Here is a 25,577-nt window from a genome sequence, read left to right on the forward strand (position 1 = left end):
AGCGAGCACCCTGCCCTTCTGAACCGTACAAGGCCAAATGCCCTCAACATGGGGAGGGTGCTTTGGGGTCCCTTCCTGACAACCCTGGCCGGTGGTTGTTGGTCTGTGGGCATGGGGTTTATAAGAATCTGGAAGCCCCCTTTAATAAGGGGGCCCCCAGATCCTACCCCCCTATGTGAATGGGTATGGGGTACATCGTACCCCTACCCGTTCACCAAAAAAAGCAGTGAAATGTAAAAAAACAATAGCTAGTTTTTGACAAGTCCTTTAATGTAAAATAGCTCTGAGCTGTCTTCTTCCCTGAGCCGTCTTCTCCTGTCGCTGTCTCTCCCACGCCATCTTTTCTCCGAGCTGTCTTCTCCCAGAGCCATTTCTCCTGCCGCCGCCGTGTTTGCCATCTGCTGTGTTCTTTCGCACTGCCGGTTACCCGATAATAAATAAAAAAAAGCCGCTCTTCTTCTGTAGCGGTCTTCCTCCGCTGTGTTGTCACCTGCTGTGCGGCGTCTCTTACATAGCTATGGGGCGGGCTCTCCAGGTGACATCATCGGATGGCCATAGAAGAGCAGCTTTTTTTATTAGCTGTGTAAGGGGTTCACTCCAAGTGTAGCGCTTTGAGGACACCACCACTTGCTTTTATTCGTTTCACGGCTGCTTTTGCCCACTTTTATTTAAAAGAAAGTTAAAAAAAATACAGAAGAATCCCTCGCAGGGGTATTCAGTATTTCAGTCCCACTACCAAAGTAAATGATTTTCAACCCTCCTGACTTTTAACGCAGCTCTCCAGCTCAGGCCTTACACTTTAGGGCCTTGGTTTTTCTCCCACCGGACGCTCAGCACCTCCGTGTAGTAGGCTACAGTAAGTAGCCTCGTGCTACACTGGCTCCCTCCTCTCTCTCCTAGGTGAAGCCCTACTGACTCCCATGCCCAGACCTCCTGTCTGCAGAGTGGAGTCGTCCCCAAATGGGAGCCTAGAGCCTTGGTCTGGTGATTACTTAAAGCCCAGAACACAGCTGACTCATTTTTATTTGACCTGAATCCTGGCAAGGTACCGCCCTGCTGTACGGGTAACCGGCTGCACAGAAGAACACAGCAGCAGGAGAAGGCGGAGGTGGCATGAGAGACGGCTCGAGGAGAAGACAGCTCGGGGAGAAGAAACATCAAACACTAGTAAATGTATTTTCTATGTATGATTGTGCTTAGCGCTTCTACCTTGAAAAACTCAGGCTCTGAAAGACTCATGGGTTCAAATCCCACAGAGAGATACTAAAAGACTGCATTGGTGGAAAAAAGGCGAATGACTAATATCCAATTAGCCAAAGCAGCATATGCTGAAAATAGGCGAATGCGAATTAGCCAATCAACTTTAGTTTGGCTGATACTATTATATTAACTCTTCAAATGCATGCAATGGTATGTAAGTATTCAATAATATTATGGTGTGGAATTCCAAACACCACACACTAGCTAACGGGCAGTTTACATTTTCGCTTGGGCACTGAAAAAATAAACACAGCTGGTGGATAGTAGGTTGGCTGGGATTTGAACTCATGCTGTGAGTGCTGTGGAGACATCTGAGCAGACCACCAAGCCATTGTGCTAAGTACGCTGAGACCTGCATAATAGTGTAGTATGATTAAAGAATGAACATAAATAATCACTGCTTTATAAAGTAATAAAAAATAAAAAACATGAAAAAAAGCCAACATACAACAAACAGGTAACCTAAATGTTCAATACATGTAACTTTACAGAATAGCAGACATTAATCTGTAATAATCATTCATAACTGCATTCGTTAGCAAAAGAAGGAAAAAACTAGGAATACTAATTGCAATATACCTCAATAAATGCACACGAGGTACAGCACATCTCACATAAAAATGTTTCTATCACATACATGGATCATGGGTGCAGTGCAGTGCTATATAATAACTTAGTAGAAATTGGCATTTGCATATACGCGGAATCGCTAATTACCGCTGATTTCCGAATGTACTAACGTATGTTTGCAGCTAATAGCGCTCTTTTTCATTCGCACATTCGCCTGTTGAAATCTTAATTGCCTAAAATTATATGTAATAGTGACCAGTACTGTCCGGCGCTATAGTAAATGACCCCTGGTGATTATTGCGAGCGGTTATAGCAGTTGATAGTGATAATTGCAAGCAAAATCTGGCATCTGGTTGTATCCAAGTTGATCGATTGAGCAATTTGGTACATTCAGCCTGCTCATACACAGTTCTAATCTCGGCCAATTTCTGCTGAACCAGCCAAGATTTGAACCATCTATGGCTGGCTTAAGAGCGAGGTTGAATGAAACACAGTTGTTGCATGTTGTGTTTCACAAGGAATTTTTAATAACTCTACATTACAAAATGGCTTGTGCTGCAATCTTTTTATTTATTTGCCAGTTGCCTTTTAAAGGAACCACGCAGTCCTCCACTGAGAAGTCAGTACAGGAGTATTTTAAAACCTTCTTCTAACAGAACATATCTGCATGTTTAACAAATCCTAAAAATAAGAGGTTTACTCTTGACTGTAAATATAAGGGGTGGCTCCATACAAACAATTCCTTTTTGCCCCTAGGCCAACTGTGCATCACAAATACAATCTAAAGTATAGAGCCATTAATTCCAAACCGCATACGGTTTTGTAGGTTTTTGGCCATCATGTGAGAATCGCATGTAAACCAAAACTTTCATGGAGTAGGCTTGAGAACCAATGATAAAGCATAAATGACAGGCAAGCCATATTGAGGTGTCTTAAAAGAACCAATAAACCCTTTGCTGAGTCAGTGCAGACACAGTACAGCCACTGGTGAACTACAGTCTGGCCATAGCACGGGTGTATGCAGTTTTCGTGTGTTTTACCTTCATTTTTAGTCTCGCTCCTATAAACTTTTACTGGGTTGCACTTTTTTACTGCATTTTCCGAACGTGAACCAATGATGCAACATGTAGGACTTTTAGTGCTCTTTCAGAAAGGAAGTCTGCAGCTAAAAATGCAGGTAAAACGCGCATATCCCCTTCGCTGAGGCCAAACTGCAGTGCATCAGCATGCACCTGGCCTAAAACAGACAGTGCCTACACATTTCACCGGGATATAAATCCTTAGAAGAAATTTCAACACTGGTGTCATTATTTAGTTAACTGACCTTTCTGTGTTTCTGCCATTACTGCATACATGCCATTTGAACACGAATGTAGAGTATTCTATTGAAAAGGAGCAGCGTTACCATTACAAGCATAGCTAATTTTTGCTTTTATTCAACTCACCAAAAAAACATATGTTAAGCATCAATGAATATACAGTAGGTCAAAAATTACATGGGTTCAAAGGATGGTTTTATGTTTTTCTTGCTTCTTTGACCCTGCTTCAGAAACATGAAAGTAAAAATCTGTTTGCTCTATGTTAGCATGTAACACCTATATGCAGCCAAAGACAATATATAGGGGGTATGGGACTTTAAGGGTGCTTGATACTACAAATCCATATACCACAATAATTGCAAAAATTATATTTTTATTTCAATAAAAAAAACATGAATAAAAAGTCACATTGATGTCAATTTCCACGCTATTATTCTACATGTTTCGCCTTACGGCTTCATCAAGAAAAAACATGGACTCTTATCTGATAAATAGATAAAACAGCAAAACATAAATGTAAATTGAAAGAAAAAAAAAATGCATATATATCAACAAACGCGTATACGTGTATATACATACATGGGTGCATCCGCATAGATGGCAGAGGTTCCCAATCAAGGATTCCTGCCCCAATGCTTCGGGGACTCAAAACCGAGTTGTGATTATGGAGTTGAGGTAGGAGTAAGGTCCAAAGGCACTGAGTGTCCCACCGATCAAAACTACCCAGATTTGCCAAATCACCCCGCAGAGAGAGATATAGATCAGTGACATATATCGATTAAAAGAGACATATCCTGTAAATCAATAAGAGTATGTGTATGACATGTTCACACCAGTACATATCAATGTACATAGTCGATCAATTCTCTAAAAAAATGAAACAATATCAGAGTGTAAGAATATTCTAATCATGGAAGGATCCTCTACTTATGATTTCAAATTGATCACAAATCTCCATTTTATACCTGCATGAAAACTTGCCTTCAGATAATGTGCAATCTGTGGGTTCTATGACTCCAAAGGAAAGGGATAGATATGAATAGCCAGGGATGATAGTAAGAAACCTATGAGTATAAACAAAGAGAAGTAGAAGGAAAGTCATTGATACACTAAAATTTCCAAAGTACCAAGTAGTACAGGGACATTCTCATTTGAGAGCATAATGGGGGAATTATTGATGTTAATACATTCAAATTTTTGGACACCACGAACCCTCATACCCCAACATTCTACGCACTACCCAAGGTGCATAAGAATATGATACCTCCACCAGGGTGAGCAATTATATCTGGGTGTGGTTCTCTAACAGAGAATGCCAGCCAGATTATAGAAGAGTACCTTTATCGACATGTAAATAGCCTGTCCTCACATGTTAAAGATACAACTGAATTGCTTAAAATTATTGATGGACTCCATGTCCCTGTGGAAGCTTGGCTGGTTGCCATAGATATTGAGGCCCTGTACAACTCCATTCCACACATGTGAGGACTACAGGTAATATGGGAATTTCTCAATGAACGCGACTTACACTCTCGCAAATACAATGATTTTATAACAGAAATGCTCAGCTTCATTCTTACACATAATGTCTTTGTATTCAAACAATCCCACTACCTCCAAGTGCAGGGTGTGGCTATGGGGGCAGGGTGTGCTTCCTCTTATGCCAAGTTGCACCTGGGTGGGTGGGAACGTGATCTCTTTTGCAAGGAACAGAAAGTCGTAGAACTCAGTAACATACTATCCTGGCACTGATATATAGACAATGTCTTTATGGTCTGGGCAGGATCAAAAAATTAGTTTGTTAAATGTTTGGACAATCTACAACATAATAGCTACAATTTAAAGTTTACATATAGCTATAGCCAGGAGAGAATCTCTTCCCTTGATGTGGAGATATTTTTGAATGAAGCGAGAGTTTTATGTTAAACTCTGTACAGGAAACCCTCTGCTGGGAATGCATTATTGCATGTGACTAGTTTGCACCCAGAACAACTAATTAAAAGCATTCCATACAGTCCGTATCTTAGATTGAAACGCAACTGTACATTAGATGAAGACTTCCGGAAAGGAAGCCGGTAGGCTGCGAGAGCGTCTCCTTGGGAGAGATTACAGCAGGACATGCCTCAGGAGAGCCTATAACAAAGTTAGAATTCAAGACAAAAATTCACTGAACTATAAACCGAGAAAGGTGACACAATCCAATTCAACTGGGATAATTACCAAGTATAATAGACAACGTGGGAAGAATCGGAACATCTATAAGAAGTTTTGGTACCTTCTCAGGACAGATCAGAAAATCAATAAATTCATCAAGCCCCATCCAGAGATTACATTTAAAAGATCTATGTCCCTTTAAGATGCCATGGAGGCAAGCCATCAGTGGGAACGATGTGAGGAAAATACACAAATTAGGCATTTTTAGTTCTTTCCCTTGGCAATGGTGCCCCATTTGGTCTATCTACCCCACTGCCTTTGATCCCGTATGGACGACCAAGGGCCCATATGCAGTATGGCCCTATCATGTATGGGGTCATAATCTGAGTTCCTATTGAAACAGGGGCATTCAGGTGTGCCCGTTTCTGAGGGGGTACGTCACATATTGGGCAGTGGCTGGCCCCTGCTGTGTCGCGGCTTGCAGAATTGGAGCTGCATGTGGGCTGGTGTCCTCCCGCCTGACGCTCCCCTTAGGGCGTGTCGATACGTGGTGGAGCCATCTCGTCGGCTGGCGTCACGGGGCGTGGCTTTGGTGGAGGGGCGGTGTGCTCCCAGTGACATGGTTCCCCTCACTAGCGCCCGCTTTGCATCAGTACAGCATGACGTATTACATTTTGTGCATCTGACGCAATGGGGAGGGATATAAAAGGACCCGCGTGGCGGAGGCCATGTTTTTGGGGTTCCTGGGAGTCGCACACGGCATTTGACAGAAACAGGTAAACTACCTATCACATCTGCAGTCTCTATGATGCACTGTACTTACACCTTGGGTAGTGCGTAGAATGTTGGGGTACGAGGGTTCGTGGTATCTAAAAATTTGAATGTATTAACATCAATAATTCCCCCATTATGAGCTTGAATGAGAATGTCCCTGTACTACTTGGTACTTTGGAAATTTTAGTGCATCAGTGGCTTTCCTTCTACTTCTCTTTTTTTATACTCATAGGTTTCTTACTATTATCCCTGGCTATTCATATGCCTTCCTTTCCTTTGGAGTCATAGAGCCCACAGATTGCACATTACCTGAAGGCAAGTTTTCATGCAGGTATAAAATGGGGATTTGTGATCAATTTGAAATCATATGTAGAGGATCCTTCCATGATTAGAACATTCTTACACTCTGATATTGTTTTTTTAGAGAACTGACACTGGCTCTGTTCAGGTCAGGTAACCTGTGCTGTTGGCGCCGAATCATAGGCTCCCAGCTCCTACTCATTTAAAAGACATTTTTAAGTAAGCATCCTTCTTTGCTGAGAGATGATTGTCTAGATCGACTATATACATTAATATGCACTGGTGTGAACATGCCATACTCATACTCTTATTGATTTACAGGATATGTCGCTTTTAATAGATATATGTCACTGACCTATATCCCTCTCTGCAGGTGATCCGGCAAATCTGGGTAGTTTTGATCGGTGGAACACTCAATGCCTTTGGACCTTACTCCTACCTGTTTTGCTGATTTATCTCTTTATCTGTTTATCAGATAAGAGTCCACATTTTTTTCCTGATGAAGCCATAAGGCAAAACATGTAGAATAATAGCGTGGAAATTGACAACAATGTGACTTTTTATTCATGCGTTCTATATTGAAATAAAAATATAAATTTTACAATTATTGTGGTATACGTATTTGTAGTATCAAGCACCTTTAAAGTCCCATACACCCTATATATTGTCTTTTATTTACTATAAGGGATGGTGATGCCATTTATTTGAATCTGTGTCTTGATCACTTAATTCTTCTATACCTATGTGCGCCCATCTATGCTTTCTTCTTTACATTTGCTGGACAGATAATTGAGTCATACTTGTCTAGAATCATAGTTATCGCCTGAAAGTCGTGGCAGGCAGTATGACCTAAAACATTTGCATGTATGAAGCATGATACTAATCGCTTGCAGACCAGCCGCCGTCATACTGTGGCAGGTCGGCACGATCCCATGAATTGTCATAGCTGTACGTTGGTCTCTTAAAGCAGTATAGCAGGCATGGCCCACTGCACTGCGGGGGGGGCAATGCATGCGACTGGCAGTCGCGATGACCGCTGGCCACGCGCAATGGCAGGCACGAGAGCCAGAACAGGGACATGTGTGTGTAAACACACAAATGCCTGTTCTGTGAGGAGAGGCCAGACAGATTGTGAGTTCCTACTAATTAGGAACAACAATCTGTTATTTCCTCCAGTCACTTCCATCTCCCTACAGTTAGAACACACACTACGGAATGCAGATAACCCCCTCGATCGACCCAAGTGTTGACTCCTTCCCTGCCAGTGACATTTACACAGTAATCAGTGCATTTTTATAGCACTGATCGATGTATAATTGTCAATGGTCCCAAAAATGTGTCACGTGTCCGATCTGTCCGCCATAATGTCGCATTCCTGATAAAAATCGCAGATCGCAGCCATTACTAGTAAAAAAAATAATAATAAAAATGTCATAAATATTTCTCCTATTTTGTAGATGCTATAACTTTTGCCTAAACCAATAAATATAGGCTTATTGTGTTTTTTATTACCAAAAATATGTAGAAGAATACATATCAGCCTAAACTGAGGAAAAAAAAATAGCTTTTAAAAAAAAATAAAAAATAAATCATGGATATTTTTTATAGCAAAAAGTACAAATTATTGTGTTGTTTTTTTTCAAAATTGTCACCATTTTTTTTGTCTATAGTGCAAAAAATTAAAAACACAGAGATGATCAAATACCACCACAAGAAAGCTCTATTGGTGGAAAAAAAAGGACGTCAATTTTGTTTAGGTAAAGCGTCGCACGGCCGCGCAATTGTCAGTTAAATCTATGCAGTACCGTATTGCAAAAAATGGCCTGGTCATTGAGCAGCCAAATCTTCTGGGGCTGAAGTGGTTAACATCAACCTTTAAAAAGCATATATAAACAGGAAATGCATATAACTAATGAAATGGACATACCATGGCAGTTCTTGACTTGATAAACCAATCAAAACGGAATTGAGGAGCATTTCGCACACACTGACGCAATTCTTCATATACATTTTCCTTGTCAAAGCCCATTTTATGCAGCATGCATATCAGAAACCTGTCCTCTTCTTCTGTGTAATTTTTGCCTTTGTTTGTTCCATACTGTATCCTTAGTTGATGAAATGGAGCCTTGTACCTTGCGATCTAATAACAGCAGAACAGTATCATTAACATTAGATCAAATAAATAAAAAAACACTACCAAAATCACAGTGTTGGTCACAACATTAAAACTGTACTGTATATTTCAGCAAAAACTATTAAAAGCAAAATACAGTACTACCTGTCAGGATCCAGAGCCAAAGCCTGGACTTCTGTTGCATCTAACAGTGGCTCTTCTTACTGTGGCAACTGAGATGCTGGACAGCTCCCTGCATGATCCCTTGGACAACCTTACTTTATATCTTGTTTCTGGTGAACCTTGAACTCCTTGCTCCTCCCATGAACTTGCATTTAAGCCATGTCTTTGCACTTCCTGTATGCCAGAATATTGTGTTCTTCTCCAGCTAATATCCCTCTCTTTGCACTCTTGCTGCCAGCAATATCTTTGGCTCATTCCTTGACTATACCACTTGATCCCAACCTGCAACCACTTGTTACTGACCTTTTTATTGAATACACTTCTGCTTGATCACTGCTGTATTTGCTACCGGACCCTGGCTTGCTCACTTCCTGGTGGGACAATCCTGAAGACCGTGATCTGGCACTAGCATGCTGTGAAACCCATCTCCACCTTCAGAAGCTCAGGTGAAGACCGGTTAGTGGACTGAAACCTTTGTAAAAGGTCAACAAGAGGAAATCCTTGTTCTGCAGAGACAATTGATGGATTTATTTTCCCGACATGATGCTAATGCACGTATGCCTCTACCACCCAAATGCAATGGAGACCACCGTCATTGCAGAGGTTTCTTTTACCAATGTCACATATTTCCAGATGCAACCTGCTGCATTTACTTCTGAGAAAAAGAAGATATTGTTGGTTATCAACCTCCTGACTGAGGAAGCCTTTGCTTGGGCTTCCCCTTAAGTAAATCAAGACAGTGCAATTCTAAATGATTTTCAAGTCTTTTGTGACTGCTATGAATCAAGTTTTCGATGATCCTAACTGCTGTTCTACTACCGAAGCTTCATCATTTTTGGCAGGGTAGATGCTCTGTTGCTGAGTACACAGCTGAATTTCAGATTGCAGATACCATTTGGAAACCAAGAATGTTTGGAAGTATTGGTGGCATGAATTTTCATGCTAATCAGTTCATTCAGAAGGGTCCAAATGTTTTTTCCAGATTCTAACACTCCCAAAGCTATGCAGGTTGATGCTATTAACTGCTTGCCGACCATATAACATTGATTTACAGTGGCAAGGCGGCTCTGCTGCACCAGATCATGCAATCTGGCACTTCCAGGTAGGGGGCATGTACGCCGGGTAGGGTGCACGCAGATGACAATCAGCAGGTACCAGCCAATAGATTACCCCGGCACCCACCAATTGTCCAGAACACACACACACACAACAGAGCTCTGCCTATGTAAATAAGACAGAGCTCTGCCCTGTCAGCGGGGAAGTAATGGATTTAATTTCCTTGCCAAGCATACAAATAATTACAGTGACTGTGCAAATTTTTAGCACTGATCACTGTATTAGTGTCACTGGTTGGCAAAAAGTGTCAGTTAGTGTCAGAATGTCTACCACAATATCGCAGTCCTGCTATAAGTCGCTGGTCGTCGCCATTACTACTAAAAAATAAATAAATATAAATATCCCACAGTTTGTAAATACTAGAACCTTTGCTCAAACCAATCAATATACACTTATTGCGATTTCTGTTTACCAAAAATATGCAGCAGAATACATATTGATCTAAATTTATGAATAAATTAGATTTTCTCTATATTTTTATTGGATATGTTTCATAGCAGAAAGTAAAAAATAGTTATAGTTTAGGTGATCAATTACCACCAAAAGAAAGCTCTATTTGTAGGAAAAAAGGGCATACATTTTATTGGGCACATCGCGCAATTGTCAGTTAAAGTAATGCAGTGTAGTATCGCAAATAATGACATGGTCATGTAGGGGGGTAAATCCTCCAGAGGTCAAGCGGTTAAAAGATCTATTTCCTCTTTGGAGACAGTGAGAAGACATTAGGAGAACGTATGCCTATTTTGTGGGGACTCTGCGCATTAGGCAGTTAACTGTCCTAAATAAGTTAAAAGAACAATTGCTGCAACTGATGTTAGAGCGCCTGAACAAAAACTCCATTACTCAGTCTGTCTCACCATTGATTCATGAAGAAAGTAAAGTTTATTCTCTACTATCTCTTTTTGGCATCCCTATTAAACTTATCACGAGGGCTGTCAAATTCCTTGCCCTGCTATGCTGGACTCTTGGGCTGGGGGGTACTTTATGGATATAAAATTCGCCCAAGGCAATAATATTCAACTGAGAAATAAAGCTGCCCTATTGACAGACTGATGGTTCGCCTTTATTTTCAGTACCTGTTACCCATGAAACTCCTCCTCTTGAACTCCAAAATTAAGGCCGACTGTCGAAAGCCTCTCAGCTTCAAGCAGATTGTCACCCAAATTTCCTATCCTACTGGGCATCCCTTGGTTTTCTAACCTCAGCCCCTCCATTCACCAATTTAGCCCCGGAGGATTTGGCAGCTCAATGACCAGAGGACTTTTTACAATTTGGCACTGCGCCGGTTTAACTGGTAATTATGCAGTCATGCAATGTTGTACCTAAACGAAATTTGCGTCCTTTTTTTTCCCACAAATAGAGCTTTCTTGGGGATCTAATCACTGGGGCTTCCACAAAATGTGGGAAATTTCAAGGGGTATGATAACTTCAATGCACTGTATAGATGCTTTTCACTTCTTTGCCAATATTGACACATCCTGATCCTGAACTGCCTGCTATCATGGAAGTGGATGCATCTGATTCTGCTGCGAGCGCTATCCTTGATCAGTGAAGTGGAAAAAAGAAGCGGCTTCATTCTTGTGCTCATTTGTCTTGTTTAAAATGTTCAGCTGAAAAAAAAATGATGACACTGGGAATAGTGAGCTGCTGGTAATTAAATAGGTTGTAAACCCTTACATATAACCAGTGAAGTGACTGGCCTTGGGTGATACACAGAGGAGAAACAAATCCTCCTCCATAACTTGTACCTGTTTATCTGCAGTCTTCTCTTCTCTACATCCATTCAAAGTCTAGAATGTATAACGCTTGTCTGAGCATTCAGAAAAAATAGGGAAGGGAGCTCTGAGAGCTAATTGGAGGAAAGGGACACAGCCCTCCTCACACAGCGCACAGGAACAGAGCTGAGGCTGTCAATCAGCTGGAACCCCCTCCCTTGCTACCTTGTTTCTCTTGGTGTCAGGAAAACTTGTCAGAAGTGATTCATGCTGATAGCAGAGGAATGAATCAGCAAACAGAAATGTCACTTTGTGCTCTTAACTGAGACAAATACACACTATAGAGGGACATGCTTTGTTCATCTTTCATGTCTGAGGTTTACAACCACTTTAAGGAAGCTTTTTCCAAATGGAAGAATATACTAGGAGGGGCCAATCAACCAGTAACTGTTCTCACTGATCTTAAAACAATTGTACAATTCATTCAACCTGCCAAGATATCTTCTTTTCCAGGTTCAATTTTATTATCTTATATCGTCCTGGGTCACGAATCTTGTAAGCAACTCTAATGCCCTGTACACGCGGTCGGACTTTCTGATGGAAAATGTGCGATCGGATTGTGTTGTTGGAAAATCAGATAGTGTGTGGGCTCCATCTGACTTTTTCCGTCAGAATTTCCGACACACAAAGTTTGAGAGCTGGATCTAAAATTTTCCAACAACAAAATCCAATTGTTTAAATTCCGATCGTGTGTAGACAATTCCCATGGACAAAGTGCCACGCATGCTCAGAAAAAATTACAAGAGGAAAGCTGTTGGCTACTGCCCTCTTTATAGTCCCGTCGTACGTGGTTTATGTCACCTGGTTCTGAACGATCGGATTTTCCGACAACTTTGTGCGACCGTGTATGCAAGACAAGTTTGGGCCAAAATCCGTCGCAAAAAAAATCAGGCGGATTTTGTCGTCCGAATGTCCGGCCATGTGTACAGGGCATAAAAGTACAATACTTCCTCAAAAGAAATTTCTAGGGACCACAAGTTCCAAGAAACTCGTTTCTTTTCAAAGAGGTGTATAAAAAATAACCCACTCCTGAAACATCCTCCTAAGGACATTAACCTTGATTACAAGAACAGCTTTTGGACTTAAGTGCATTCACCTAAATCTGCTGGGGTAGAAGCCCTGCAGTTGGTTTATGACTCCAGACTTGCTGGGTGTTTTAGAGTTTCTAGAACAGAAGAACTTTTCTCACATAACTTTTGGTGGTCTGCTTACAAGGAAGATGTCAAAAGCTACATGGGCTCGTGCTTGATCTGTGTATGTAATAGAACAATGGGGTAAAGTTCTATGAACTTTGTAGTCGATCTACCTCTCTCAAAAGAAATGGTCACTATCTTGGTAGTCATCGACCATCTCACAAAGATGGCTGATTTTATACCAGTTAAGGTGGTACTCACTGCCGCACAAACTGCAGAACTGATGGTTTGGGAAGTTTTTAAACAACATAGAATGCTTGATTATGTAGTGTCTGACACAGTAGTACAGTTTACGTTGATATTGGTATAGCCCCAAATGTTCTCTTCTGGGGACCCCAACTGGCGCTCTCGGCTCCCCCTTTTCTTGTTATGCCACCATTGGAAGCTGCTTCCTATGGTGACACACCTGTGGGCTCCCTCCTGAGCTGGGCTTAGTACGAGTCTGGCCCCTGCTGCTGTCCTGTGAATGCAGGGAGAGGGGGAAGAGAGCTGCTACAAATGGGTACAGAGCTGGTTCGAGTGGTGGTGGTGGGGGGGGGGTGATACACAAATGCTGGGATATTTTTTACCTTAATACCTCCCTATCTTGGCTCCAAATCCTACTGTTACCAACAAATTATTTACATTAATAATATGATTGAGACTTTGGATGACTTTGGTCAGGAATTTTACAAAGAGACTGACTTCCTACCTTTCATGTTGGTAACAAAGTTTGGTTATCTACCAAATATTTAAATGTACCATACATGTTCCATCTGCAAAGCTGGGCTAAAAGTTTGTGGAACCTTTACAGATTTCAGCTCAAATTAATACAGTTTTACATTTTTCACTTATAACTTCCTGAGAGTATGAAGATTCAGCCCGTTTTTACATATCGTTGCTCAAACCATTTCATGAAAAACCCTTTCTCTGGGAAAATTCTTCCACCCCCTCCACCTCTTGAGGTGCAAGGATAAGAAGAATTTGTGGCTGAAAAAATTATTAATTCCAGGATCATCAGGAACAAATTACAATATCTGGTTCAATGGGAAGGATATGGGACAAAGGAAAATTCTCGGGAAGCTGAGGAAAACGTTCATGCCCCTAGATTGACAAGACAATTCCACCAGATGTTTCCTCACAAACCTAACCCTAAAACAACCATGGGTCATCCTGAAAGGGAAGTACTGTCAAAATCCAAATTCAAACCCAGGACCTCTGTTGTAGCTAGCAGTGGCTCTTCTTACTGTGCCACCTGAGATGCTGGACAGTTCTCTGCCTGATCCCTTGGACAACATTGTTTTCTATCTGGTTACTGGTGAACCTTAAACTCCTTGCTCCTTCCATGAACTTCCCATCTAAGCCATGTCTTAGCACTTCGTGTTTTGCCAGATTATTGTGCTCTTCTCCAGTCAATATCTTGCTTCTTGCACTCCTGCCATCCATATGTTCACTAATACTTGTTACTGACCTTTGGCTCCTTGACTCATTTTACACTTAATCCCAACCTGCAATCACTTGCTAACCTTTGGCTTGTTCATTGACTTTGCTTCTGCTTCTTGCTGTATCTGCTACAGGACCCCGGCTTGCTCACCTTTTAGTGGGGCAATCCCGAGGACTGCAACCCGGTGTCCTATCATATCCAGTCCCCCACCGGATAGTGTCCACTGTGTACTGCGCATGCTCAGTACACAGCACACACAGATTCCGAAAATAGCCGAAGATGAACGGCGCCTGCGCCGTGAGTCCAGGTTCTAGCCCCACCATCCAAGTGGACATAGAGTTGGAATATAAAAGAGCCGAGCGCAGCGAGGACGAGCCCGAAGCATGGCGAGCGAAGCGAGGCCACGAGGGGCCCTCTAATTTTCACAGCCCTATGTCCGCTTGGATGGTGGGGCTACCCCCTCCACTCACGGCACAGGTGCCGTTCATCTTCGGAGATTTTCCGAAGCTTCTTCTGCTCTGTACTGCGCAAGCACTGTGCATGCGCAGTACAGGGCGGACACTATGTGATGCCCGGACTCTATATGCCAGAACACCGGCACTAGCACAATGCAAAACCACTCTCCACCCTTAGGAGCTCCGATGAAGACCAGTTAGTGCTTAGACCCCACGTCCCAGAGGAGCCTACATCACCCATCAGGGGGACCTATTTGTGTATTTATCCTGCTGGTTTCTGTGAGAACCCTTTCTACTGCTATAGCTACTTCGCTCTGAGCCTGATCACCAATCCTCAAACACTACCATTGCAGCTCACTTGAACTCATCCAATTAATGTACAAGCAGCTCACACTGCCCCAGGCAAATTTTAAAATACACTCTTAAATCAGTTTGGATTCAATAATAACTTACAGATTATTATAATAATGTATTGATTAAAAATCCTTTAACATTCTTTGAATACAGCTATAATTAAAGCTGTATTTTTATTAGTGTCTTGTTGTAATCTATTATAAAACAGCATTTACACTGAGAGATGGAAGTATTGTGAGTTAGTCAGGGCTCTGCTACAGAGAGCACTTGGTATGGTTGCTAGGGCCGCAGACCTGCATATTTGTACAAATATATTTGTTTAGTACGTTCCTTTATAGACCAAGATAACAATAAACTACAATCCCACCATATGCTTGTTTTTTTGTTTGTTTTTTCATTTTTAAAGGATGTAATGTAATTCACTTGAACAAGAAAATGCAGGCCAACCAATGCACAAAAAAGCAGCAAATAGGACTAGGCAGTGCATAAAAGCAATTACATTTTTCATTAACCCTTAAAACCAGTGTTAGGGGCAGATGGGCATTAGAAGCCTATAAAGCCTTGTACACACGGTCGGAGAATCTGTCGGAATGAGTCTTATCGGACCGTGTCATCAGATAATCCGACTGTGTGTGGTATGCATCGGACTGATTCCGTCCGAATCTCCGTCCGACCCAATTTTCCAACATGTTGGAAATATTTCCCGACCAACTGGGCCGGACGGACCTAATCCGATCATGTGTAGAGCATTTTCATCGGACCAAGTGCCACGCATGCTCAGATCAAATTCCTACATCAAAGCTATTGGCTACTAGCCTGAATGTAGTCCCATCGTAACAAAATTACGTCATCACGTTCTGAAAGATCTGATTTTTCGCCAACTTGGCTCGACCGTGTGTATGCAACAGTTTCGGACACAATCTGACTAAATCCGACAGGCAAAATCCGATGGATTTGGTTGCCAAAATCTCCGACCGTGTATACGTGGGCTTAGACACTCCACCCATGTTAAAGCTGTTTTACGTTTAAGGCCTGCTCACACCTGTGCATTTTTATTTGGTGTGGGAGTTTAAAAAATCCTTCCTACTGCATCGTTGTTGCATGTTATCTAGAGTTCAATGATAACACACCTAAAACATATGCAAAATGCAACTAAGGTGCATCACATCTAAAGTGCACCACAAAAATGTGAACCAGGCCTAAATCACAAAGAGTGGGGCTCTGTGTAGCAGTAGGATCACTGATATTTTATGGGGAAGCTCATCTGTAGTGTACATGGGCTCTAGAAACAGAAGCCGATGCAAGTAAATTTGACCCATCTGGTACACAAAATGGTTTAAGATAATTTTACTTTTGCATCCAAAGCTTTTTTGATGCTGATTCTTCTTTGGATCCTTGCTTCACCTCGTTCAATCTGAGCCATTATTTTTTCAATGTCCTGCAATTCATTGCAACGTTCCCAGAACACAGCTGAAAACAAACAAATCATTATTTACTAAGTAATACATTTATGGAGTCTAGTATCAAACATACTTCCTTTTAAACAGTTCCCCACTCAGGTGCTCTACTCCCTGTAATGAAGTTCAGTAAAACCTTACTTAGAACAAAATGTACCTAGGCTTCTCTGTTGGACTCTAATCCTGCATTGCTTGTCTTCACTAAATGTTTCTCTGTTTGCTCTCTCTTCCAATAGGGTACATCTATATCTCTCCAAGCCAAAACATTCTGCTTAATTATTTATGCTTTACCATCCCAGCAACAGCAGCTCCACAATAGCATCTATGCATGACTGCTGACATTTAAGCCAGACTGAAGTTGTTTCTGATCTTCCTAGTATATGAACCCATGATACATATAAAAAGCTGCAAGTATTTCTTAGCTATCAGTCAGTGATTTCCCATGCACACACAAAATAAAAAAAATTCTACTATAATATCGGAAAAAACTATTTTCATAAATGAAACATTATCGTCTTAAAAAAAATAATCTGTTGTAAAGATGACAGACCTGAGTATTCAATGACCTCTTCAGGCATTTTTCCTTCAACTTCTCGTGCAATGTTATCAATATCATCACGGCCATATTTCTCATTAGCCTTAATAAATTGGTTGAAGTCTCTCTTGTTCCAGTTTGTAAAGCCCTAACAGCCAAAAAAAAAAATATTGATAGTAATAATAGGAAAATAAAACAAATCTTTTACATCTCATACAATATAATTGGCTACCAGTGCATTAAATATAATTTCTGTTAATTATATGTTCTTATCTTCAAACAAGTTATTATTATTAGTTTAAGGAGAGCTATGCATTCTATGCACAGGCTTTACACAGGGCCTTGCCTTCTCAATAGTCAATAATAAGCCTTAACCTTTCATTCAAGTGGAGCTGCTGGCATTTGACAGTTGAATAACTGCAGGCAGAGCTTAAAACAGCTTTACAGCCAAGGAAGCTGCCATCTTGGTCCCTGTTTGATCTGCAGCTGCCATGGTGCTGCACATGTGATTAGTTATGACATCAGCTATTTGATCATTTGAGAGTTTGGTTCAGAGCACAAGCTAATGTGCAAATTATCATTAATGGCATATCTTGAATCTAACTGTTTTGGGAAACAATTAAATGAATGGGTTTAATACTGCTTAAGACTCCTTTCACACTGAGGCGCTTTAGAAGCGCTAAAAATAGCGCCTGCAAAGAGCCTCTCCTACCACTTCCATGTGAAAGCCCAAGGGCTTTCACACTGGAACAGTGCACTGCCAGGACATCAAAAAAAAGTCCTGCAAGGAGTATCTTTGAGGCGCTTTAGGAGCAGTGTATACACGCCCAATATACATTTAAATCAATGGGAAGAGCTGCCGTAGCTGTGGCAGCACTTTTAACCCTTTTTCGGGTGCTAGCGGGGGTTAAAAGTGCCCCGCTAGCAGCCGACAAGCGACGCTAAAATGATGGTAAATGGTTACCCCCAATGCCCCAGTGTGAAAGTACCCTTAAAGTGGAACTAAAGGCTGGAACAAGAAATTGCACGTATGTAATGTTTTTTATGCAATAAAATAAATGCACCTTCTGTTTGCAGTTCTCTGTACATGGAGTTGCATGTGTAGCTTCTGTTTACATTGCCAGCATGCTGCCAGTGACTTCATCCAGAATCGGCCAACCAAGATGGTCGTAGACCAGCACCAGGAAGAAGCCAGAGATGATGGCCTCATGGGCATCTGAGCATTTAAGAATAAGTGAGAAGTCATGACCTCTATACAACCTAGGAATTAGAATACTCCCAAGGTAGTAGCTATCACAATTTTTTTTACCTTACCAGTATCATTAAGTTATATTCTTTTGTGTACACAATAAATTCACTTTAAGGTCATAGGGTAATATTTTCATGGTGAAGCCAAAAATGTGCTGAGCAAGGCTTATTTTGCTTCCAAAGGTGATACTCACTGGTCTCTTCTCATCTTTAACTATGCAGCATCAGCCTAGTTGCTGCAATAAGCAATCAAGCATTTAGCCTTTACCCCTCTCTCTTTTAGCACGTGCTAAGATTTTTAATGTGCTGAGTGTGTGCAAAAAGACTTCCAAACAGAATTTAGTGGTAAAATTGCTGGATACATGACATTGATGTAAAGGTCCTTCACAAAGCACTTCTGCACCTGTGACTGAAATTGAGTTAAGCAATGCACAGACGTTGAGCATTATCTTACTGAAAAATGCAATTTCCACTTCATGACAGCATAAGAACATTATACTAGAATTTGCTAGTTAGTATGTCCAATGTGCCCAAGGTCTACCATTCTCTGCAATAACTCAGTGTTGGCAGTAACTAGTAAACAGCAGGGGCACACAATTAAAGCCTGAGTTTACAAACAAAAAGTGCAAAATACACACAAGGGACATTACTTCAGTGTTATGTGTCCCTTGCTTTCATCATCTAGTTTAGTAGAATCTTCCATCCTCAGATGCCCACCCCCAAGATGATTTACAGGTTGCAGTACTGCTTTAACATTGCCTTTTAAAGTGGACTTGAAATCAAAAAGTTAAGATCTTCTATATTATAGGGAACATCTAGAAATGTTAACTGTACCTAAGCAGTGCCCTGCAAAATACCACTTCCTGTGCCTTCAGCTTTGTAGCTGTATATTGGCAGTGGAAGATCATCTAAAGCACCACTGCCTGTAATGCCGCGTACACACGATCAAACAAGCGGGTGGAAAAGTCCGACAAACTGAAGTCCGCCAAACAATCCCCCCGTGTGTAGCCTCCGGCATACTTTTTTGACCCGAAAGTACGGCGGACTTAGAAAGTAGTTTTACACTCCAATCTTCCCGCCGGACTTGCATTTCGGCAGACAATCCGGCCGTGTGTATGCCAGTCCACCGTATTTTTGAAATGAGTGGACTTTTCACGCCTGGAGAAAAGTCCGCTCATTTCGAACGGGTCTCCAGGTAGGCGGGGCCCGCAAAGGAGACGTCGCTGGCCCCGCCGCCTGGTATGGACTTAAAGGGGAACCCCAACGCAGAAAAAAATCGGCGTGGCGGCCCCCCTTCCCCAAGGCACCCCCCATGTTGAGGGCACGCGGCCTGGTACGGCTCAGGAGGGGGGTGCTCGCTCGGCCCCCCCCTTTCCTGGCCGGCCGGGTAGCGTGCCCGGACAAGGGTCTGATGTGGACCTGGGGGGACCCCCACGCCGATTTTTTTCGGCGTTGGGGTTCCCCTTTAAGTCCATACCAGGCGGCGGGGCCAGCGACGTCTCCTTCGTGGGCCCCGCCTACCTGGAGACGCGCTCGAAATGAGCGGACTTTCCTCCGCGTGTGTGGGCCAATCCGTTCATTTCAAAAGTAGGGCGGATAGTACGGCGGACTTAGTACGCCGTATTAGTCTGCTGAAAAAGTGCCGTGTGTGGGCAAGTAGCCCGTTCGGAAAGTCCGACGGACAGTCTGGCGGGAAGTCCGCCAGACTAAGTACGTCGGACAGACGGCTACGTGTGTACGCGGCTTAACTGTTAGTTGGCTGAATATAAAAGCCAACAGGGCAAGCATCTTAATCCTTCTGTGTCATTCATTCTGTGGCTTCTAAAAAATTATCCTGCCAGTAATCAAGGGGCAGCTCAGAAATGAGGAAGTAAAGACCTGTTCCTCTATCAAGAAAGCCATCTTCATGCATACACACAGTGGGGAACAAGACATTGCAAGTCTGTAAGGGGACAAAAAACAGCTGCAGAGAAGCCACAGAAAATACTGGTGACTATTTTTTTGCGTTTTGCTTGCCTTTTCCGGGGCCAGCTTTCACGGTTCAGGACTTAAATTTGAATTTGGCTGGTAAAGCTTCAAGCACAGAAACAGAAGAAGTTACACAGCACCTACTTTATGATGTACCCTTCAAGAGTACCCTCTTGTGTGTGCTGTGATTGAGAAATAAGATGTGAAAAAGTGAGTAAGAGTACTTTCACACTGAGGTGTTGGGGGCGTCGGTGGTAATCACCGCTATTTTTAGTGGCGCTTTACCGCCGTTTTAGTGGTGCTATTTGGCCGCTAGTGGGGATCTTTTAACCCCCGGTAGCGGCTGAAAAAGGGTTAAAACCACCCGCAAAGTTCCACTGTCGTTTGGTGGCGCTGCCCATTGATTGCAATGGACAGGGGCACTTTAGGAGCGGTGTATACATCGCACCTACAGTGCTGCAAAGATGCAGGCCTTTTTTTACCGTCCTGCAAGCACACTGCTCCAGTGTGAAAGCACTCGGCATTTCACAATGGAGTGAGAGGAGAGGCTCTTTACAGGCGATATGTAGGCGCTATTTTTAGTGCTATAGCACCTTAAAGCGCCTCAGTGCGAAAGAAGCCTAAACTTTATGACTATTAGGGCTCTGATTGGTCCCACATGTTGCCAAAATATGATCTTTAATGATAGTCTTACAATTAAAGAAACATGGAAGAGTGAGAGCAGAAAAAGACTAAGTGGTCCATTGATTCTACCCCTTATTTATCTCCATTTTGTGTCTGTACACATTAATGCACTATTGAATGAACAGTAAATACAATCCCTTCACGTATTCAGGCAAAGACATACTGGACTGACATGATGAGAGTTGTCCCCCCCCCCCCCGGAACTTAGATACTGCACGTGTTTATATGAGGGTTATTTCTCCTCCTGATTGGCATTTCAGTTTAACAAAATATCAGTGGAGCTACGTTTGAAAATGTAAATTGATTGAGCACTGCCAACGCCAATCAGAAAAAGAGAAAAATGGAACATAAAAACACAATAGAACATAAAACACGATTACTACTTGTAAAAATCATATTCCTGCAAGAAGACATGCAGTACATCTAAATATACACACAGTACAAATATATATACATATATATATATATATATATATATATAATATAATACGTATGACAAAGCAGCAAAGAAAACATTTATATTTCTTTGTTTTATAATGAAATCTAAATTATTACTCCGTGGAAGAAATATTTCAGAAACTCCTATTAATATAACTACAATTTTCCATAATGTACATGCGTTTTTTTTTTCTTAAGTGCTCTGTTAGATTAGGGGGATCTTTTTATCTGAAGTCTGATGTTAAATTATACAGAATGTGCATCTTTAATAAGATGCAATATCAAAAAATGATTGCCTTCAATCTGCAAAGGCAATTTGAAGTTTCAAGTTCTGAGTTACAAATGAAAAAAAAGTAGCTATAGTTCCAGAAATAGCCTCCAAATTTTGCTTTAGATTGTATTTTACAAGATTTATTAAAAAAGCAAAATAAAATAAAAAATAAAAATAAAAACGGAGAGAACTCATATCATCAACCTAGCTGTACCAAGAGGCATACTATGAGGAGTGACAGAGACTTTAACCATGAGAAGGCTATGTTCTCCTAGCCATTTAGATTCCTCTATCACCATTGTAGTATTCTTTTGATAGGCTTCACACTTCTTGTATCCAGATCAGAATTATTTTATATATATATATATATATATATATATATATATATATATATATATATAACTTTTTATTATTTTCATATTATATAAGAACAGATACAGTGCTTCATAATACATATAAGTACACCTTACTAGGAAAGACAGTGCTTACATAGACCCATGAATTGATCCATGGTAGCATAGCATTACACATAGGAGAAAAGCAACAATCAGCAATGCAAGTTCATAACAACATCCTTTGAGTAAATACAGCTCTTTGTGAGGATGTGCAGTCTGTATGGTAGGGCAGTCTTGTAAGGGGAGTTGAAGCCACTCGAGATATGTAAGATAGAAAACAAAGCAACAGGCGCCTCTTAGTAAGATTGCATGAATTTAATAGCAAATAGCATTAAAACACTCACATGTGAAAAATTGTTGTCAGATGCAGGGAAGTCTAGTAGAGTCACATACGATCTCAGCAGTCTGGATGGAAATGTGCCTTGTGTCTCCCTATGCTGCCAGCGTCCAGGCCCACGAGTCACTTCCAGGATTTGGATAACCCTACCCTGTCTGCCACCCGAAGGGGACTTAGGACAGTGACAGTTTCACCCTCCTTACTGCTTCTGGCTGAGGGGCTCTTTTCCGTAGGACTCACCATCCTGAGGGCTTCTGCGCTACCCAGCAGGTAGTGCCTGTAGTCTCTTTTGGCTCCCAGGTGCAGAGGAAACAGCCCTGTGTCGGTGGAAGCAGCTGCTAATGGTGCTGAAACCGCTCTGTAGTGTGCTCAGGCTCAAAGAAAATGGCCGCCCAGTGTCCAGCATAAGGACATAAAACACAGGGAAAATGGCCGCCAGAGCACAGGAGCACATGCTGCGGCTAGAGAACACTGAAAAACATGTTCAGGCTTCTAAAAAATAGCCGCTGATGTCCAGTATAGGACAAATCACAGGGAAAATGGCCGCCGAAGCCCAGGAGAGCATGCTTTCCCTTGCCCACACCTAAAATGGCTGCCAAATGCAGAACTATGAGGGACAGAGAGGAATAATGGCGGTGGAAACAGCGCTGCACAGGACACAAGCACAGCCTAACAGACACCTTCCAGGGGGATGGAAAACAGGACACAGCCAGCCAGCGCCACCCCCACCAGATGAGAGCCCCCCTGACAGCCCCTGCACAGACACACACACATCACTCAGAAGCATCCCCCTTGGAGGGGGGGAAGGGGAAAGGGACAGGGAGAGAAGAGAGGGAGGTGAGGGACCCCCGAATCGACCTCCCAGGGAATGCCCTGCTGCTCAGCCCCACCGAGGCAGGGAGAGCTGTACTTACCAGTTGTGAAGAGCTGGGAGACATTCCATCACAGACCCACTCACTGATCAGTACAGGGTGGCTGCTGGCCCAGTACACTGTGACGCAGACATCAGTAGCCCGGTCATATGTGTGCCCCGGAGCATAAAAGCTCACGACCACCTCTGGAGCTGAGGTTTCGTTGTGGCCGACCTAGCGTGGAGCTGCGACCTACACATACTCGATGGCCGTACTGGGGAGACTACAAGGATAAGGGTATCCAGCCTGTCACCCAGCTGGTTGTTGATAGCAGATCACAGGATCTATCGTCTTGCGCAAAAAGCCAAGCTTCTGCAGACAAAAAAAGACAGACCTATGGGCCCGTCAGGGTTCCTAGGTCCTTCTCCTTCACTAGGCAAAATAAAACTGATGACTACATGGCAGGCTGGAGGGTTGTTACCCAGGGGACCGCCCCCTGGACGGAACTGGAAAGTTCTGTGTGTTACATAACAAGTAATGCCTAGTATTCTCCTAAAGGTGGGCGTAACAACCCAATGGCTAAGAGAGGAGCTGTGTCGGTCGGTGAATATAAGAGAAAATACATTTATTTAAATACATATAATGTGATTTTAAAGGATAAAACTTACCCTAATATAGTCCTTCTGTGGGACCTGAATGATGGCAGAACAGGTCTCTGGAATAATGATTCACAGAGCCTGGGGGCAGAAGCCTGTCGAGAACTTGATGTCCTGCAGACTCCTTCCCATCACCAAGTACCGCAAGGTGGGGACAAGCCTCTGCTCGGAAGTGATGGCTTGCCGCATGCAGGTGTCCTGCTTGGTAATATAAGGGGACAGCAAAGCCAACAGATGGTGAAAAACGGGGTCCGTCATCCGGAGAGAATTCCTGAAATCATCAGGATTATTGTCAGTGATCTCCCACAACAAAGGCATATGAGAGAATTGGTCACGCTGGAGCAACCAATTCTTTGTCTATGAACTCCTCCTCACCCCTGTTCATGGACTGGACTTGGGTCAAAGTAAGAACCCCAACACTAAGCCCCGCACAGCACGAGGTGTACGATGAGTACATACCCCAACATGGCTTCAAAAGGTCGGCTGGTCAGAACGAACTAACAGAATGCACTGAAAATCAAAAAGGCCTGAGAACGAGCTTAAATTCAGAAACAAGCAAACAAGAACGCACTGAAAATCAAATATGTACTATAAATAGCACACACTGAAAACCACATACGAACCCACAAGCACAAACTGAAGAGCAGTAACGATCGGAAAAGCACCAGGCTGAAAAGCACGAATCGTCACTCTCACCAAACTTCTACTAACACGAGATTAGCAGAAGGAGACCAAAGGGTGGCGCACTGGCTATTGAACTTCCTCTTTACAGTGCCGTCGTATGTGTTGTATGTCAGCGCCTTCCTGGCGATCATAATTTCCGACAACATTTGTGCGACCGTGTGTATGCAAGACAAGCTAGAGCCAACTTCCGTCAGAAAAAAATCCCAGGATTTCGTTGTCGGAATGTCCGATCGTGTATACGCAGCATAAGAGTTGGTTTAGATTACTCCATGTCAGGAAATGTGTCCAACATTGCAAGTGACACGCAGACATGCTGCTCTTTAGCAGACATGCAGGGGTATGTTTTTGGTGCTGTGAAATAAAAAAAAACAAAAAACGTTTGGGACATTTATCCCTATGTTTCTGCAGGTAGGGCAGCACACTGAAAATAATGGGCTGCCCTACATACAGTCGCACAAATATGAACCAAGAGCTTGTTCACACATGAGGTTTGGGAGGTGGTAATACCATATGCTTGAGCTGTGTTTTTACCACCCTCAACAGCTGCAACTTTAGCTGCAGCACCCAGGGTTGTACACATACTGCAGCTGTGACAGGAATTATACTTTCAGGTAAATGGGGCTGCGCTGCAATCTCCCCGCTACCATGTGCTTTGCATTCAGTAGCAGAACAGTGATGCTACATTTAGGGAGTTAAAAAGACGACGAGGAAAGAGGAAGCAATAAATCATCTCTTCATTGTCTGTCAAATCCCTATGAAAACCGATCCAAGCATAAATAAGGTCCTTTCCGTTATTATGAACGAGTCCTAAAAATTCAGTTCTGATTTTACAGGATTTGGGGTCCGTATTAAAATAACATACAGGCGCATCTCATAAAATTAAAATATCATCAAAAAGCTAATTTATTTCAGTAACACAATTCAAAAAGTCAAAACTCTTTCTTTTAATTTTGATGATTATGGCTTACAGCTAATGAAAACCCAAAATTCAGTATCTCAGATAATTAGAATATTACATAAGACCAATAAAAAAAGGGATTTTTAATACAGAAATGTTGGCTTAC

The 25,577-nt window shown here is 42.3% G+C and overlaps 1 protein-coding gene across 1 annotated transcript in view; it reads right to left on the reverse strand.

The window, feature by feature from the left end:
- The window catches only part of SMARCA1 (SNF2 related chromatin remodeling ATPase 1), a 264,681-nt gene that overhangs the window by 38,723 nt on the left and 200,381 nt on the right, over positions 1-25,577 (reverse strand). Inside the window, exons 20-22 of the mRNA XM_077478748.1 lie at positions 16,997-17,129; positions 16,341-16,459; positions 8,305-8,517 (exon numbers count right to left, since the gene is read on the reverse strand). Of these exons, the coding sequence (XP_077334874.1) occupies positions 8,305-8,517; positions 16,341-16,459; positions 16,997-17,129 (465 nt within the window). The remainder of the gene's footprint in view (positions 1-8,304; positions 8,518-16,340; positions 16,460-16,996; positions 17,130-25,577) is intronic.

Source organism: Lithobates pipiens, unplaced genomic scaffold (assembly GCF_037356315.1).
Source record: "Lithobates pipiens isolate NorthernLeopardFrog02 unplaced genomic scaffold, aLitPip1_a1.2 Scaffold_1, whole genome shotgun sequence".
Taxonomy (NCBI): domain Eukaryota; kingdom Metazoa; phylum Chordata; class Amphibia; order Anura; family Ranidae; genus Lithobates; species Lithobates pipiens.